Source organism: Falco biarmicus, chromosome 4 (assembly GCF_023638135.1).
Source record: "Falco biarmicus isolate bFalBia1 chromosome 4, bFalBia1.pri, whole genome shotgun sequence".
NCBI classification, from domain to species: Eukaryota; Metazoa; Chordata; class Aves; order Falconiformes; family Falconidae; genus Falco; species Falco biarmicus.
In genome coordinates, this window is record NC_079291.1 from 15,344,140 (window position 1) to 15,361,157 (window position 17,018).

General features: G+C 43.9%; 1 protein-coding gene across 2 annotated transcripts in view; it reads left to right on the forward strand.

Moving 5' to 3' along the window:
• The window catches only part of ULK4 (unc-51 like kinase 4), a 249,721-nt gene extending 234,302 nt beyond the window's left edge, over positions 1-15,419 (forward strand). For both annotated transcript variants that reach the window (XM_056334570.1, XM_056334571.1), the window contains exons 36-37: positions 11,829-11,917; positions 15,000-15,419. In XM_056334570.1, coding sequence (XP_056190545.1) covers positions 11,829-11,917; positions 15,000-15,084 — 174 coding nt within the window. In that variant the 3' untranslated portion in view covers positions 15,085-15,419. The remainder of the gene's footprint in view (positions 1-11,828; positions 11,918-14,999) is intronic.
• Positions 15,420-17,018: the final 1,599 nt, after the last annotated feature.

Consider the following 17,018-nt stretch of genomic DNA (forward strand, 5'->3'; position numbering starts at 1 on the left):
GGCAGTGATTATTCTGTATTTTTTTTAAAAAAAACAAACATGGCAACTAAACCCAAGAAAACCACCGTGGACAGCATAACTAATCTCAAATCTAATGTGTTTTGTAAAAAGAAGGATGCATTAAAAATAATGGTGCTAGCATCTTTTCTCTGTTGATAGCAGTTTCTTGCTTGGGATTTTAACATTTAGCAAGCTTTTAAAATGAGGACATCCGTCATGGTGCCATCAAGGCAAAGGAGTTAAGGGAGCTGCTGCCTGCTCAGTTGGTAATTAATACTGGCTTGCCTGAGATAACACAGCTGACTGTATGGGCACCCCAGTCTTTCTACAGCACGGAGTAGAATACACCAGCGTAAATCACCAACAGCCATGGTTCAAGCCAGCCCACTTAACACTGGTATTTTGTGCGTGCATACATACATACATAGGTTTCACATTCTAGCTAAGTGGCTGGTAATTTCTTAAACTGCTTTAACTCAAGTACTTGTGATTGTTTGACTCTTTACTTAATTGCATTATTTTAATTTAGCTAAAATGTTTTTAGCTATGCAATAGAAAAGATAAGCTGGAGTATCTGTGGTAGCAGTGCCAGACACAGCCTTCAACGTGGAGAGGATGAACAGTTTAAGCAGGTATTTTGTAACTTCTACTTTCCTTTCTTGGCACTCTGATATATTCCTCCCTGCCTTATCCCACTTTGGTGAACCACTTGGCAGTCACATAGGACAAAGTTGTCCTTCCTGTGCCCGTCACCCACACAGACAGCTAGTCTCATTCCCCTCACTCCATCTGCCACAAAGGATTGAGCGGAGTTGTCATGTGTTGCCCTTCTTTTTATACTGTCAGGGATGAGTTACCGGCTATTTGAGTTTATCCTTAAATAAAATGAGCCTTGGTCTTCCCTTTATTAACAGTAAAGCAATACTTTGCAGTTCATATCACTAGTTACTGACATCGTGTTGGTCTTGCAGTCTTTGTATCTTTTTCTTTTATTGTTGATAGAAGACTGCCAGGTTGAAGAGCTTGATCCTTTTTGCTCCCTAGCATAATAAGAGCAATTCTAGCATGTGTTGGAAATGGCAGCTGATAAGAAAAGATGAAGATGACTGTACAGCACTGTATTGAGAGAAAAAGGTGACTTGTCTTCTCTTTGCAAGTTTCTGCTGTAAATTATTTAACCTTGTCTTAGAGCCTGTTTGGGTTTGTAGTTGCAGCAAAGAAACTCCTCAGTGTTTATATTCACCTGTATTTTGAAATACTATTATAAAGAACAGTAAAATGGTATTATGCTGGGGACAGATACAAGAGTTTCTCTTATGCACAAGCTGCCAGGAGCTAGAACTCAGTGGATTGATAAAAGCATGAGAAAGCTAATCGGGAACTTGTTCCTGCCAGTCGCTGATGAAACTCTGGAAGTCAGCCAAGTGTGGGTTGTGGTAGGGAGTTGTGGTAGGGAGAGGAGAATCGATATGAAATCACCAAATCACTAGTTTCTTGATGTCACTAAAATAGCAGGGCTCATAAAGGGTGAAGCATGTGGAGTCCAAGCACAACTTAATGCAACGGCAAGTGCTGACAAAAAACAAAACATGAACGTACTGACTGCTTGTGGTTATCTACAGTGTGAGATGCAGTGAGGAGGGGGGACCTCTGAAGTAACTGGGAACACTGACTTGCAACTTGGCCTAATTCATTCTACACTACATCTTACGTTTATTTGGAATAAGTAGTGCAAGTCTGGAAGTATATGTGCGTCTGTGTTAAGTGCAGTTTTGGGTTGAGGTTTTGGTTGATGGTGGTTTTCACAACTGACATTGAAGTATTCGGTCAGTCTGCAATGGCTGCTCTGTAATGACACTGGCGGGGGTGTAGAATCAAATATGGGACCTGCTCGTGATTTCAGAGAGCAGCAAGAATGAAGAGTCTTTGTTGCAGTGGCTGCCGTGCTGCGGACGGTGTTCCTGGGGGAAGTCACTTTCCCCCTTGCTTGGAACGTGTTTGCTTTTTGAGACACCCCACACACTGATTAGCGCTGTTCTGGTATTTCTGGTATTTGGGTACTGGAAGGCCCAGTGTGATTATTAATAGATAACAGGAGCTGTCTGAAAAGTAATACTGTCATGGTCAACGATGAGAAGTACGCTCTCTTTTTGCATGGACAGATGTTTTGCTTCAGGTTGTACAGTGAAACTGGCAGTTCTGAAACCCGCAACCTGTTTATTCGATTCATGATTCAAGGCCAGTGTAATTCCCAGTGACTATCGCTGTTGTTTTCATTATGGAGTCCTAATTCATTGTTTCTGTGGGCACAGAAGGATTGCCAGACTCATTTGGTGTTTCAGTGCACTGTAATTTTACATAGTGCAATACTGTTGAGATTGCCTAGCTGTGTCATCTGTTGGGCTCATCACTGTTACTTCCTTTTGACCTCCTCTCTGTAATTGCACATGTATGACTTACTAGCTGCAGTAAAGATACTTAAATGCAACTGGGCTTGTTAAAAAAAAAATGTGAATAGACCAAAATGATTCTCTACGAGGTCAGTGAGGACCAACTAGGTAGCTGTTTGCTCTCTGCCAGCCAGGCAGAGCCATCTGTCACATGACAATGAGCAAGCATGGATTTCAGAAGTCCATTTGTTTTTATGACAGTTTTTACAATTTTATGGAAATTGGACCATTACATAAAGCATAATTCTGCTCAGAAATTGGTGTTTTATAGACTTATATCCCTGTTCAGTCATTTACATTTCTAGTTGCTTTTTACATAAAGCATACATATAATGATGCTTTTTCCCCTAATAAAAAATCTTCAGAGCTTTTGTTTTGCTTTGTTGGGTTTTTTTCAGTATATAAAATACTATCCGTGTTTGGTATTTAAGGAGAACCTCAAGGGTTCTATGCCCAAGCTTTAAGTGTTCACATAAACCAAGTCTATAGGGGCTACAAAGGAACTAATGTCTAGTGCTTTGATATTTAGCTCAAAATGGTAAATCATAATGATTTTCTAACAAGATTTTGCTACTCTTTTTATTTTCTAAGTCTGTATTTTTTATAATCTGTGTTAGTTTTTAATTTAACTCATTATTTTCCTGCTTTTTTTTGGAATGGTAAATATAACACATTAAGTCAAATTGTACAGATTTTTAGTTGTTGAAGTCCTGTGTTCGAGTCCAGATTCTGACCAGTGTGAGCTTGAGCTTGCCAATTTTGTTTCATCCTCCATGAAAGTTAATCAATGCCATATAAAGGTTTGGCTCAGGGGAAGCTAGGGATTTTGCATACTAGATCAGACTTGAATTGCACTGCTAGATCTGTGTAATGACAACTTTGACAGCATCTGTTCACATCGCTCTGCCTTTGTCAAGGCACAGTAGTCTTTTCCGTATGAGAAGCGTTTCAAAGCAGGACAAGGGACAATGTCAAGTTGGAGGTATTACTTTTTGGAGGCTGTATGCATTAAAAATCAAATTCTTCAGTAAACTGCAACTTCTTGACAGTTTGTAGGGGTCTGGCCAGTTCACCTGAGCATCACAGGCATGGCTGCTCGAGGGTTTGTGTCCTTAGATATAGAAGTATTTCTGAAATTGGTAATTGCTTGGTTGCTTGCATATTTCTCTTGTATGGTAATTGCCATTTAAAGGTCAACACTTTCCAATATGTTCTGGGTGTCACTGGTTTTCCTAATAGTGAGAAGATGAGTTATCTGTGGTAGTGATTCTTACCCTTACAAGTGTATAAATATTTGAAATTGTTTGAATTGTCATAGCATGAAATATGTCAGTGAAACATCTAGGTTCAGCTGTACTAGGTGAACATGAAAAAAACAAGTACGTGAAAAGAAAAGGCGGCCATCACTAACCCATGGAACTTATCAGTGAAAGTTGGCTATAACTCAAAAAAACCCCCACTTTGCAGTCAGACTGTTTTGTGGGTTTATGGGGAGATATAAGGGATTACATGCTGGAATTCAGGGATCTTAAAAACGAGTTGAATTATTAGGCCATAAAAGACAGCAGCACTGGAAAAAGTCTCAGGGATCAACATTTAAGAGGGACTGGGAGTTACTGTGAGAAGCTATTTTAGGAGAAAAGCTGATGAAGAGAAAGTGACTGTGATGGATACTTGAATGTGAGAGATGCAGGGAATGATGAACTTGAGGGGAGATCTGGATATGCAGAGAAACTGTCTGTTGTTTCGGTGTGTGTTCATAGCTGCTTTTAGGGGTTTTTGCTCTAAGACAACCAGGAGCCTCTATAATAGCTCCTAAAGGAACATAAATGTAGGATCTGAGCTTAAACTGGACCTGCTGTGGTAATAAAAAATTATTCTAGTGAATTTCCCTGTTCCTTTTGTAAGGGGGAAGTTGTAAGAGACCACAAGGTTGAGGTGTACGTGGGAGGTGGTAGTCTCATCAGATCCAGCAAGGTTAAGGACAGGCATCTGCCTGGGAGCTGCAGGAATAGGGATCTGAGGGGCTTGCAAGGTTTGTGTAAGATCAGTATGTGGCCCTGTTTTGCTAAAGCTGATGTCTGAGGCCAGCTGGGATCATTATTTGGACAGAGTGGAAACTAGTCTGAAGTGGTACCTCAGGGAGTTGTTGGCATGCAGATGACAGATGAACCTGTGTTTGCACATGAGATCACCAGCAACAGGTTGGCAAGTGTTTATTTTTAATGTTGTATTGACGTTGGGCTGGCTTATGAGCATGTGTAACTTGTCGACACGGCAACACTATGTGGAAGTCTCCTGTAGCACCTTTGAGACACCTTTAGCCAGACAGGACTGCCATTTGCTTTTGCTAATGGAGTTGCTGTGGACAGCTGGTTCTAATGGACGAGAAGAGGTTGCCCTATCCAGTTCTGTTAAGTCAAATGTTTTAAACTAAGTAGTTACAGAGGATGTAAACTGCAATAATGGGTATTTTCTGGGTTATAAAGACATCTTGTATTGAAAGTGAGCTGGGAACACTTCTCACAATAAAAAAACGAATAAAAAGTAATGAAACAAGACAGAGAGCGGCCTTCCGTTCAATAATTACCCCATGGTTTTACGAACCTTCTCTTATGCTTAGGACAATGCCCCTCAGATTTGGTAATTTTACAACTTCACAACAATCACAGAGGATGCCTTTGTGTGCGTAGTGTATACGCTGAAGGGCAGAGAATAGTCTCAAAGTGGAAGGTGTCAAGAAATGTCCAAAATCAATTAACCATTATCTAGTGTGTGGGAGACGTTCCTTGTCTCTCTGTGAACAGTCCTCGAGACAGCGTGGCTCTCAGGCTGCCAGGGAAACTGGTACGTTTCCAAGTTACCGGTGGAAATTGCTTTGAACTCAGAATAAACCTGCACACACATACAAATTAGAAGAAAACAAAACATGTCAAATGAAATCTTGGCCTTATCAAAGTCAAAAGGAGTTTGCTGCTGACTTCAGTGGAACAAGAATTTTTTTCCATAAAGAGGGGAAAAAAAAGATTTTTGAACTCTAAAATCAGAGCTAAGCTGTCTGATGTAGGGTGGTGGTTTTTTTTTTGTCACAGATACCTGCTTGTTTTCACATGTATTTGCAGGATCTGAAGGCCACAAAGTCTTTGTAATTGTGTGTCTGCAATCCCTGCCTGCAATATGCTTGCCAAAGCACACCTGGAACACTCATGCTTTTGTAACTTTCGTTTCTTGTTTTTATGGTCCAGCAACATTGCTCAGACCTGTTCAAATGAGTTGGCCATTAGTAACGTAAATATAACTTGTCCGACTTGATTTGTTCTTCCCACATACACGTTCTGTGTCTGTCTCCCTGGCTGCACCGTGTGTAGAGAGGAGTATCAAGGAAGCATGCTATGATGGGGAGGGGAATGCCAAGGAGGTTTTTACCCTTTTAGAATGAGCTCTCATACATTACGGAGAGCAAAAATAACTTGTGGCCGTCCCAGTGAGCATGCAGTGTCTCTGCATGCACACTGTCCTCAGGTGTTCCCCTGCTATACTTGCATAACCTGGCAATCATCAATTTTCATTATACAACCTGCAGATTGGTTGCACCTTAGCGCATTGAAGGCTCCAATCCCATGTACCTGCTGAGAGCATGTCTAATAAATGCCAGATTGAACACCTCACAAAAGACCATTGTCTATATCTGGGATTTTTCTTGCCAGTTTTAGTTGGTTTGGCTTTATTTTTTTAAAAAAAATTCCTGCCACAGGTATAACATTGGTTTACTACCTGAAGTGCTCCCATGGTAAACTGGGAATTTGTGCTTAACTTCTCCGACCTGGAGAGCCGTGCTGCCTCTTGCCTCCCTGCCGAGCCCCTGTGCCATGGCGTTATGCACTCATGGCATGGGAATGGTCCAGACCTTCCTGGCTAGTGGAAACCATGCTGCTGCAACAAAAATGTGACCTTCACCTGCCCAGGAAAGGGGAGAGGACTACAGGAGAGCACAGGAGCCCGTAGCCTGCTGTGGGGCACTGAGAAAAGGGTTGGAGTTGTGGTGTCCGCTATCTGGACTATGAGTTTTCATTTGCTGTGTTAGCAGTCCGAGCTCCAGAGAGGAGAGGGAATTCGGGTAACTTCATGCTCAACATGCGGATTTCCGTGTCCTTTGGCAACTATGTGCTCCCTATGCACCGTGCAGATATCTCAGTCTCAACTTGGGGTTCCTCTTTGGGGGCTGACACCTAAAATGTAATTGTTGCAGCCTCTGCTTAATAGGGGCTCCTAATGCTTTATTGGCTCTGGCCCTTCATTACGGAAAGTGGTGCTACGTTCCTTTCTAAGAGTAATTAAGCGTGCAGACCTGCAGAAGTGACAGATCTGTTTGATCTGTCATAGGAAGTGATGGATCCATTTGTTATACCTCCTCTGGGCACTGCCAGCTTAATGTATATGCTTGGAGAGGGATTTGTAATGAAAGAAATATTTATATTTAGTAAGCCTGAGCACAATCACTGGGTCTGTTAGTTTTATTTCACATAGACGCTCACCAGAATGTGTCCCTGTTTGCAGTGTCATGCTCCCCATGAAGGAGGAATGGCTGCATATTTCTGGCCATGTTGTCATGAGTGGTGAATGACAAACCAAGTGACATGTTCTGTTTGATTACTGCAGTGCTTGCGAATAGCTCAGTGCTGGCAGCCTGGGAAGAAAAATACCGTTAAATGTCCTGAGATAAGTCGTAAGATGGGCCACAACACTGGAAGGTTTTCTCCTCCTCCAGCCCAGGCGCTGTGCCTCATTTCTGAAGTTGCTGTCCCATTGACTTCCTTGCTGGGCTTTCATGTCAGCTATAGCAATGTTTTTGATACCAGTGTGTTTTGTGACATTTGTTCCTTAAAAAGTGGGAATAAGGTCACACTAAGCAGCTGTGAATAGCCATCAGCTTTCAGTTACCACCAGCCCGGATGGCATTTGAAACAGCAGCTTTGGGTGGGGATGAAAGGCTCTGTGTCCTACTGGCAGTGCCTTCAGCCAGCCAAAGGTGGAAGCAGGAGTGAGAAGTCTGAGGTGCACATTTAAAATTGCAGGGACAGCATTTACTACGGAGACTTTATTTGAAATAGTGTCTAGAGGGCAATAGGAGTGTGTTTATTTAATTTTTTTTATTCTGAAAACTTGATTTTTTTAAAGTATATTTCATGTCGTACATGGGGTCCCAGTTAATGCACAGAAAAAAATACGTTGCTGATTGGTTTTACTGCAGGACTAGCTGAAGATACGACTCCCATTCACAGAAAAGCCTCCAGCTGGGAAAAAAGTGATACTTTATTCACAGCATGTGTTTATATTCAACTGATGCTAACATTGGACCTATAAGTATCTGGTGGTTCTGATAAACCAGCCCACAGCTGCTCCCGTGTTACTCATCTGGCTGCTCTCAGCCAGTGTTGGTAAGGTTGAGCAAGAACTTGAGCTCACTAATCCTGCAAAGGTAATTAGCTTAATTGTGTTAAATTTTGAGGAAAAAGTAAGGAAGCATCACTTTATGAGGTTAATATATGTGTGTCTGGGAAAGAGAAAAAGCCAATTTCTGAGAAAGAGCATTTATGAAATGCCTTGCTTGTGTCTGTGTATTTTGTATCGCAGGCACAGTGATGGCTTGTGGAAAAGCATCCGTTGAGCATGGAAATGGTAAACATCTCTAGCAGCTGTCTATTTGATAACACTTGAAGGTGCAGCTAAATATGCTCCTGAGGCCTTTTCTTCAACCAAAACCAGTTTCAAATAGAAAGCTCCTTATTTATACCTAGTCAATATTTTGCATTGTTTCCCAGTTTACTTCGCAGTCATCAAGCTTACAGTTTACTTGAAATCCCAACAAAGCAGGAGAATTTACTTCTTTTCAAAATGGTGAAAGAGGAGTTTACTACTAAGGTCATTTAACTCAGCCATAAATTACAGAATGAATTATGACTGATCAGAGAAAGCAGTTCAGTATTATGAAACCAGCCTTAAGAAGAGTAATCGTCCCTTAAGTTTCCATGCTTTCTTGAAACTTGAATTGCAAAAATCACTTCTTAGACCAAGAATCCAAAATTCCTCAATTTATTAGTGAAGACAGTCTTCCAGCGAATGTTTTATATTACATCTTTTCCTGCACTTGCCTTTAGCAGCGCTATAATACCTGAACAGCTCTCCTAAATTTTAGGAAATACTGATATTTACGTGTCAGTTACGGTATTCCTTATGGCTTATCCTTGTTTAATAGAATTGAAGTGAGGAAAACTGCTGAATGGCTCTTGGCTTAATAAAGAAAAGTAATTTTGAAATTCTTCTTAAATTGCAGTTAGTGTACAACTAAACTGAGATTTAATTACGTTTTTAATTAAAGAAATAGCTATTGATTATGTCATTGAGTATGTGTTGTAGCCAGCCCTAACGAATAGCAATATTACCAGAGATCATGAAACTAGTTGTTAAAATTCCAAGTGAATGAGAACTAGAGCTGGTACGGATAAAAGGCACAGCAATGTTGGGCAGACGAAAAAGATAACAAACTAAAGTGAAAAATACATTAATTTTGAAAGTTTTGGTTACTGATGTGTTTATGTCCTGCCATAATTTTTATCTAGGGAAGGAAATATGAAGACAAAACCCAAACAATTTTTAAATGAGAAAAATGGGTAAAGTTTTATCTTGGGCCTTGAAAGTGAAGTGTCTTTCAGACAATATTTCTCGTGAGCTTTATGTGAAGCAGGATGTAATCTGTTGTGTGGGAGAGACCTTTCTGATCACTTGGGGCGCGACCAGATCTGCTACGCAGACTGATACAAAGGGCCCGGGGGTGCTGACAGCACAGCGTGGGTGGCTGGGGTCCAGCCGGCGGCAGGGCTCGCCCTGTGTTCGGCCTGCAGCTTTCCTCCTGCCTCAGTTCATCCTCTCCCAGGCCTGCGGTGTGGATGCCTGCGGGTAGATAGAAAGCAGTTTTCTGGACGCTGGTGATCGAGAGTGGGTGGGCAAACCCCAGCTGCCCACGGAAACCCGTACAGCCACGTTTTTGTCTGTGCAAGCTCCCCATGCAGGTGGCGCTGGGTTCTGTTCCTCACCAGCACCCCTTGGCTTGTATGAAGCTGTTAGCTGAGGCTCTCAAGAAGATGTGTCCTAAATTTGTTTTAGACTTAAACAGTCTGCAGGCTGCGCATGACGTTAAAAGCCTGATCCTTTCCCTCTTGTTGGTACCATTTTTAGTGCTGAAAGGATCTTATTGAAGCATTTTATTAGATAGGGGAGTAGCCCCTATGGATAGGTATCGCGGGAGCCTATTGCTTTTGTGGCTGAGAGCTGCTCTGAACAGTGAAGTATAATAGGGAGATGGGGTAGATGATCTCATGCGTCTTTCTGTCTGTCACGATTGCTGTGCGTATAAAGCCGTTTTAAGCCTTTCCATTCAAATGCATTGTATCCACAGAAATGTATTCTTAATAATGACACACGGCATGCTGCAACACAGGCAAGCGTATAGTCAGACCCAGTGACTCAGTTGGACTAAGCTATTGTTTGAAATTGAGCATTTTAGAATTAAAACTTTTTATTGGTACCAGATCTTATAACAGCATATTTTCAATGTTCTGTTTATGTATAATGCACGAAGGCTCAGAGAGTTGTACAGATGTCAGCACTCAAGAGTTAGAATGTATTAGAATCAGAGATATCTGTAACCTTTATTTGACCTGGTAGCTTTATGAAGCATGATGCAGTCCCAGTGACCTTCCTCCCCCCATGACCTCTGGCTCTTTTAAGTGTGCAGGATAAACAAGGGGTGTGAATGCAGCAAGCACAGAGCGCTGCAGGGCTGCAGGTTACGGGGAGGCATTGGGCAGAGGCATGAGCACTCTTTAGGAACGGAAAGCAACGTTTATGGTGAAAGCACTTTTTGCCCTGTATTGCAGCTGTATTGTTACTGTTAGATGTGGTGGTGTTCTCACATTCAGAAGCCAGATTATGAAACGTCTTCTGTGTCTAACGGGTGATAAATACAGAAGAGTGGATTACTGAAACATCAGCTGAAAGGGTCAGATATAAACCTCAAGAGAGTAAAAAGGTTTAATGACCTGTAATCAGGATTTACCAATGGTTTGTACTCAGGTAATGGCATCACTTTTTTTCCAACACACAGGATGCATTTTAGTTTACTTCGTTCCCTGCTACTGCTTAACTACAGGATGTTATGATTATAGATGTAGTGACACTGTTGTTGCAGAATCACTGCTGATAAATTATGGTGGGATGGCAGCTGTAAATACAGCTTCTCTTGTGATTTAAGAGGGAGATGTGAAGGTGTATCGCCCAGATGCTTGATCGATGGTAAATAGGGCCAGCCACAGCACGCTACAGCTTAAAAGTCCTTGCCAATTTTTGGGATTAGAAGTCATTATTTCAAGCATTAACCCCTCCAGTATCAAAATAATCAGCTGCTCTGGTACTCCTCTTTTCCCTTCTCTTCCGCCAAGTTTTATTTACCTTTGCAAGCAGGAACTGACATGCAAGCCTTTTTTTTCAGTGATGTTTTGAGATACAGGAGCTTCTTCAGCAAGCTGCCAAGTATTCAGTGTGCTTGTGCCACAGTGCCATGCAACTTCATGTCACATCCCCTGTGACCTTCCCATTCACCTGCTTAACTGGTCAGGAAACTTGCAGCCACTTGGAGCTGTGTAGTTAGACTACTTAAGGCTGGAGAAACAATAAACAAGTCATTACATATCAGTGTGATAAAACACATCAGCAGCAATGTCAGCTGTAATCAGGGCTCACTTGACGCAAAAGGGCATATAGCTTTGGTCACTCAGTCCCCTGCTCTGTAGGTGACAGTCCTGTGCAGTTAATATGCCTAATGACTGACGAGGGGCAAGAAAAATTTCAATGTGCAGCCGCCAACACCACAGTGATTTTAACCTGGCTCCTCTCAGAGAAACCCCACGCGTCCTCATCTGAAGGCTGATGCAAGCTCGCTTATTTTTTCCCTGAAGTGAGAAATGAAAATTGCTGCCTTCCCAAGATCTCCCTGGAATTCAGACTAAATGGGGCTTGTATTTGCATTGGTACAAGGACGAAATCAGGATTGGCAGACTGTGATGTGTGAATTTGCACACATACAGGGACTCAGAACAAGAATGAATCTTGTTAATTAAGCCAAGACATTTTAGATGGTCTGTGCCTAAAATTCAGTCCTGTTCAGTAAAAGGGGCTTTCTCTTAGGTCTCTTTAATGTCACATTCCATTTGCAGTTGTAATAAATGCTGTAACTTGTTTCCCTCTCCCCTACCCCACGAAAAATGACAGAGAGGAATTTCTTGCTAAGCCTTTGATAACGGTTCTTTCTTTTTGTTCCAGGTAACTTCAAACAAGAAGTGCTCAGAGAGCCTGAAGAATGATGGCGATGCTCTTATCCAAACTCTAGAGAGCCTGGCCCAAACTGCCAGGTGAGTTCCCTCAGGCTTCCAGGAATTTCCAGGGCTGAGAGCACTCACCTCCTCTTTTGTCTGTAATAGTCTACGCCTTCTGTGTAGTATAAGCTGCTCAGGTTTCTGTCCCTGGCCCCTCTCCCTGCACTGCTCTCCTCCAAACTCCTCTGTTCCGAGCTTGCTGGCGTTTCTGCCATGTCGTCGTCACGCTTTGATCCCCAGCTGCGGAGAGCCGCAGTGTGCTGCAGTCCAGCTCAATGTGTGTGCACGTGTCGGTTTTTTGGTGGTTTTTTTTAATGTATCATTTTGTTCCAAACCCTTGGTCTCTATAATCAGGTACTGGTCAGTAGCTCTTGGCGGAGCGGGCTAGGTGCACAAGGTGACATTTGTGCCCTGTTTTAAAGTAATTGTGTTTGGTGCACTTGCACGCTGATGACTTGCAGCTGAAGAACAGAACTGCTTTTGTTTAAGAATACCTGTGGCTTCTCTGAGAAGGCACAAGACTTAGAGGAATGCTGTGGCCTCCTTTCAAGAACAGAGGTGCTAGTACCAACAAGTTGGCCAAACCTCAGCTCATCTCCTGTAGACTTTCCCTCATCTAATTCCCCTTGGATATACGAATTAATGACTTACTGTTCTCTGCCCCTCAAAACAAATTTTGCACTCTTTCCGTGGTCCGTTCAGCTTCATTTTATTCCCGGTTGAACTAAAATTCATAGAGAAATTGTAGTTTATAGATCAGTTTTTAAAACTGGTAAGACAATCTTTTCAGTGCTCTTTATGCTCCCAAACACAGGCTTTGTATGGGTCAGCTGTCTGGGGAAATCGGCTCCTTGACATTATGGCAGGGTGTACCCTGTGTAGGAAGGAAGGAAGGGGGGATGTGGGCAGATGTGCATAGGAGATGCTGGGATGCGGTGAGCGTAAGGAGATGCACACTGAGGACTAACCAAACCTGTTGAGAACAGTCTGCATCCTTCTTGCATACTCAGCTGCTGACTCACAGGTTTTTGTATGACACATTAAATTATTTAACTAAAATAAAACGTCAGCTCTCCCGAGGAGAGACACTGGCACTGCCACTGAAAAAGACAGTGGGAAAAGATGGGGTTTCCTCTTTTAGAACCAGCTTTCACTCTGTTTTGTAGCATTTCAGCATTAGATGCACTAGACAGCTCAGTCGCTGTCTTTGAGCCTGCTTTTCTGACTGTCAGTAATTGTCTGTTATCTCCACATTTCTGTACTGAGAAACCCAGATACTACAGAGCCCCAGATACACAGCACTCGCTCTTACTTGACACAAGATGCTCAGTAGACCAAATTCTAGCTGATGCCAGTGACAAGTGTTTTGATACATGAGGGTGAGCCAAGTTCTTCTGCTGTGCCGAGCTCCCGCACTGCAGCAGCGACAGGGGAGCCCCCGGCAGCTCACAGATTTCATTTCCCCTCCTCCCCGTATTTAGGGAACACATGTCCCTATCTGTTTGCCTCCAGAGGAAACTGAAAGGGATTCCGTCTGGATCTTGGGGCTGTAATGGACTCAGACACGAATAAACTGGCAATGGGCAGGCAGGAGAAGCCTGGGGTTAGCAAGCTTTACCAGGTTTGGCTGAATGGCTGTTTTGTTTGTGGAGGTTACGGATATTCTGCCATCTCCCCAGATTCCCTTATGTGGCATCTTTCCCAGAATATTCCTGATGACCTAATAAACTTGGTCTCCTCGTCTGTGCTTTGAACTGGTTTAAGAAGCCTCTCTGTCTCCAGCAGAACAGAATACGTTTTAGAGAAGGCTGCAACCGAGATCCTGGATCTAAGCCATCCTCTGAGTAGTCTAAGATCCCAGGCCCTTCCACCCACACGTTATCTCTGGGTTGAAGTGATTGAGGAATGTTTTTGCTTTGCTCATCTCTTACAGACAGGCTTCTAATATTCTCCCCTGCCTGTGTGGCAGAAGGAGGGTTCCAGCCAAGCAGTCAGGTGCCAAGAGGGGCACGGCTTGGAGGGCAGGCTGGAGGGCTGGAGGGCAGGCTGGAGGGCAGGCTGGAGGGCTGGAGGGCAGGCTGGAGGGCAGGCTGGAGGGCAGGCTGGAGGGCAGGCTGCTGCCAGTGCTCCCCTGCTGCCGTGCCGCAGCCGCGGATTGCCAGGCTCCCTCGGCGGTACATCCTCAGCTGGCCAGGGCAGGCAGCGTGCAGAGTGACACACAACCAGCCCAATCTGCTTCCTAGCTACGTGGAAGCAAATCTACGCTTGAAAATGTGGGATCGTAGCCATTTGTTTTTCAGTGAAGACAGTTGCCAGAAGACGAATTTGTTTCAGATAACTACATTTTCTGGTTTAAACTGCTGCTCATTAAGACGTTGGCTTAGATAGTGTGGACTGATCATTTGAGTTTCCTGGCTAGCTCTGCGCTCCCCAAAGCGCAGCGTGCCGGTAGGTGTTTGTCATTAGAAGCAGCTGAGGAAGTTGCAGATTGATCTACCAGTGACCTTCCTGAGCTGAAGACTTGTTGCTGTGGACTAGCAGTGATCTGTTAGAGCCTCTGTTCTAATGCTAGAAAAAACATGTGTTTCCAGAAAGAAAAATCAGGCAAAATATGTATAATAAAAACAGGTGAGGAAGCCAAGGGCTCCACCATTCAATCTCGAGGAAGCCAAGAGCTCCACCATTCAGCCTCAGACCTGCAGAACTGCGTGTGGTGGGGCAGTCGGTCCTCTTGCAGTGTCCGAGTGTGAGAGTGGAGCTGCCTCCCCGCGTGGGGCAGTGCTGTGGGAAGAGGGCTGTGTGGGGGAACATGCCTTTCTGCCAGGCTGGAAGTGTGCGTGTGTGTAGCTTCGTGGGGGGCATGATAAATTGTGTCTTCTTTGTACAGAGATTGAGTGAGGTAGCAGGTACTGTGAATTTGAGCTGAAATTCATTTTTACACAAGATTTTGCTAGAAGGCAGAATCGCTCATTGCATGTTACTGCTTAATAGAAAAGCGGGTATACAGTGCAGTTAATGGCTATTAAGAATTTTCCAGCATAGATAAAGGCAAATGTGGAATTTGAACTCATGAGGACATCTAATAGATGTTACTGTTGTTACTGTTTTTAATTCCTAGCTCTCACGCTGATGTTGCTGTTGCTTCCTTGGCATTTGAAATTCTGAGAACGGTGGGACATGAAAATATCAAGACTACCAAGTGAACTGTTTTTGACCAGCTTACCAAAATGCGCAAGTTGCGTGTGCTGCTCAGCGCTGCAGTCCTGCAGGAACAGCTTCAAACGAGCAGAGCAGATGTAACTAATTTAGCAAGCTGAGCTGTAGCTGCATATGGGCGTATGTGTGAATTTGGGAGGCTTCGGGAAGGGAGGGAAACTGGTTTTGGGGGTGTTTGTTTGTTTGTTTGTTCTTTAAATCCCTGTAAGGATGAATTCTTCATCACTACTTTACCTTGCTGGAATTATGTGATATAGCTCAAGTATTTGACAGCCAGAGATTGAAAAGTGTAAATTAAATAAGTAGTATAGTTATTTCACAATACAGACATAAAGTGTTTCATTATTTTAGGCTGCTGTTAGAAATGTTCATTTATCTTTTGGACCAGGTGAGTGCCTTGGCTGTTCATCTTAAGGGGTCACCTCATGGCTAGGGCTGGCACTAGACAATACCTTTTTATCAAGAAAGACAACATTCTTCATCGCACACAACCAGAAGCAGCCCCTGCAGTCCCGTAGAGGTGGTGTGTGTATACGTGGCATGCAAGCAGGATGGATTTTTATCAGGTTTTTACCCAGTAGTGTGGGGTTTTTTGTGAGACTGTGTGCCCCTCTGTTGCCTAGCGCTGCACAGCTTACGCTGGAGCGGTGTTCTCAGCTGCCAGCACTCCCAGCTGGAGCTCCTCTTTTAAAATAGGTGAGGCTATGAGCCTGGCAGTTTGTCATTTATCCCCAGTAAAAGTCGATACCCTAGGAAGGGTCCTCCTAAGCTAGCAGATGCCACAGCGTGTAAAGAATTAGATTTTTCTTCTCCGTGCGTGCCCTGAGCGAGCACAGCATGGCCAAGTCTGGTACTATGGCCACTTCTTCCCCGACGTTCATCTTCCAAAGCAGCAACTGCACATTCCTGCCACGCCGACCGAACATGAGCAGGTGCCTCATGAGAGCTGCTGCTACAAGCCTGCTCTTGGGACAGCCCGGTTCTCCGGTGTGTGGAGGCGAGCAAACACCCCAGGTAAACAAACCCATTTCACCCTGTACATTTTACAGGAGTTGTTTTAAGTTACTTTAAATACCACTATTTCTCATAGCTTAACAGCTGGAGTTAATAGCAACAGGGAAGAGCTAAGTGGTGGCTGTTGCTTGGTGGTGTTTTATCGTAATGGTCTTGTAGCAGGAGTGTGGCCGAGAGGAACAAAGCTGAACCGCTGGGTGAGCCTTGCCCCTTTGCTCTGCTGGCGAGAGCGTGGGCAGTCTGCTCTGTGGCTTTGTTCAGCTCTCATCATCTCGGCATCCCAACTTCAGCCACGATCCTTTGCAGCCAAGGCCCCCTCTGATCTTCTGCCGGCAAACTGCCGCGCTGAAGTGGAACTGCCTGGGAGTGTTTGTTCTTGGCAGAGGCTGGTGACAGCTGCACCGCACAGATGTGCAGAGCCTGTGAATTAGCCAGCAGTTCAGGAACCACTTTCCCTCCTTCCAACCACCCAGGTGCTGCCTTGAGAGAAGCCAGTTACACACAGGTCGTATCTCACACTAACTGAAGACCGAGGACACTTGAAAATGGATTTAAGCTACTGCACCAGCTGATAGTTCGTAAGCAAAGGATCTTCACCTGACCCCAGAAGCGAGTGTGCAGCTGGCAGGCCAGGCACCATGTAGTTGCCTGACATCTGGCTAGACCTGCCCCATGCTGCAGAGCCCGCCAAAGCAGAGCGGCAGAATACTGCCTCGGAGAACTGCAGCAGGAAACCTGTGTCCTTAGGACTCTGGGCTCTAAAGGGTTAACCGTGGGATGAAAGAGGTAAGTGGTTCTTGGCTTTCTCCACCAAAATACTGAAGGTGGTGTGCAATTCCAGGGCAAGTTTCAGAAACCTTGTTAACACGCAACTGTACTTTATGATCTGAAATAATTTGACACAGAG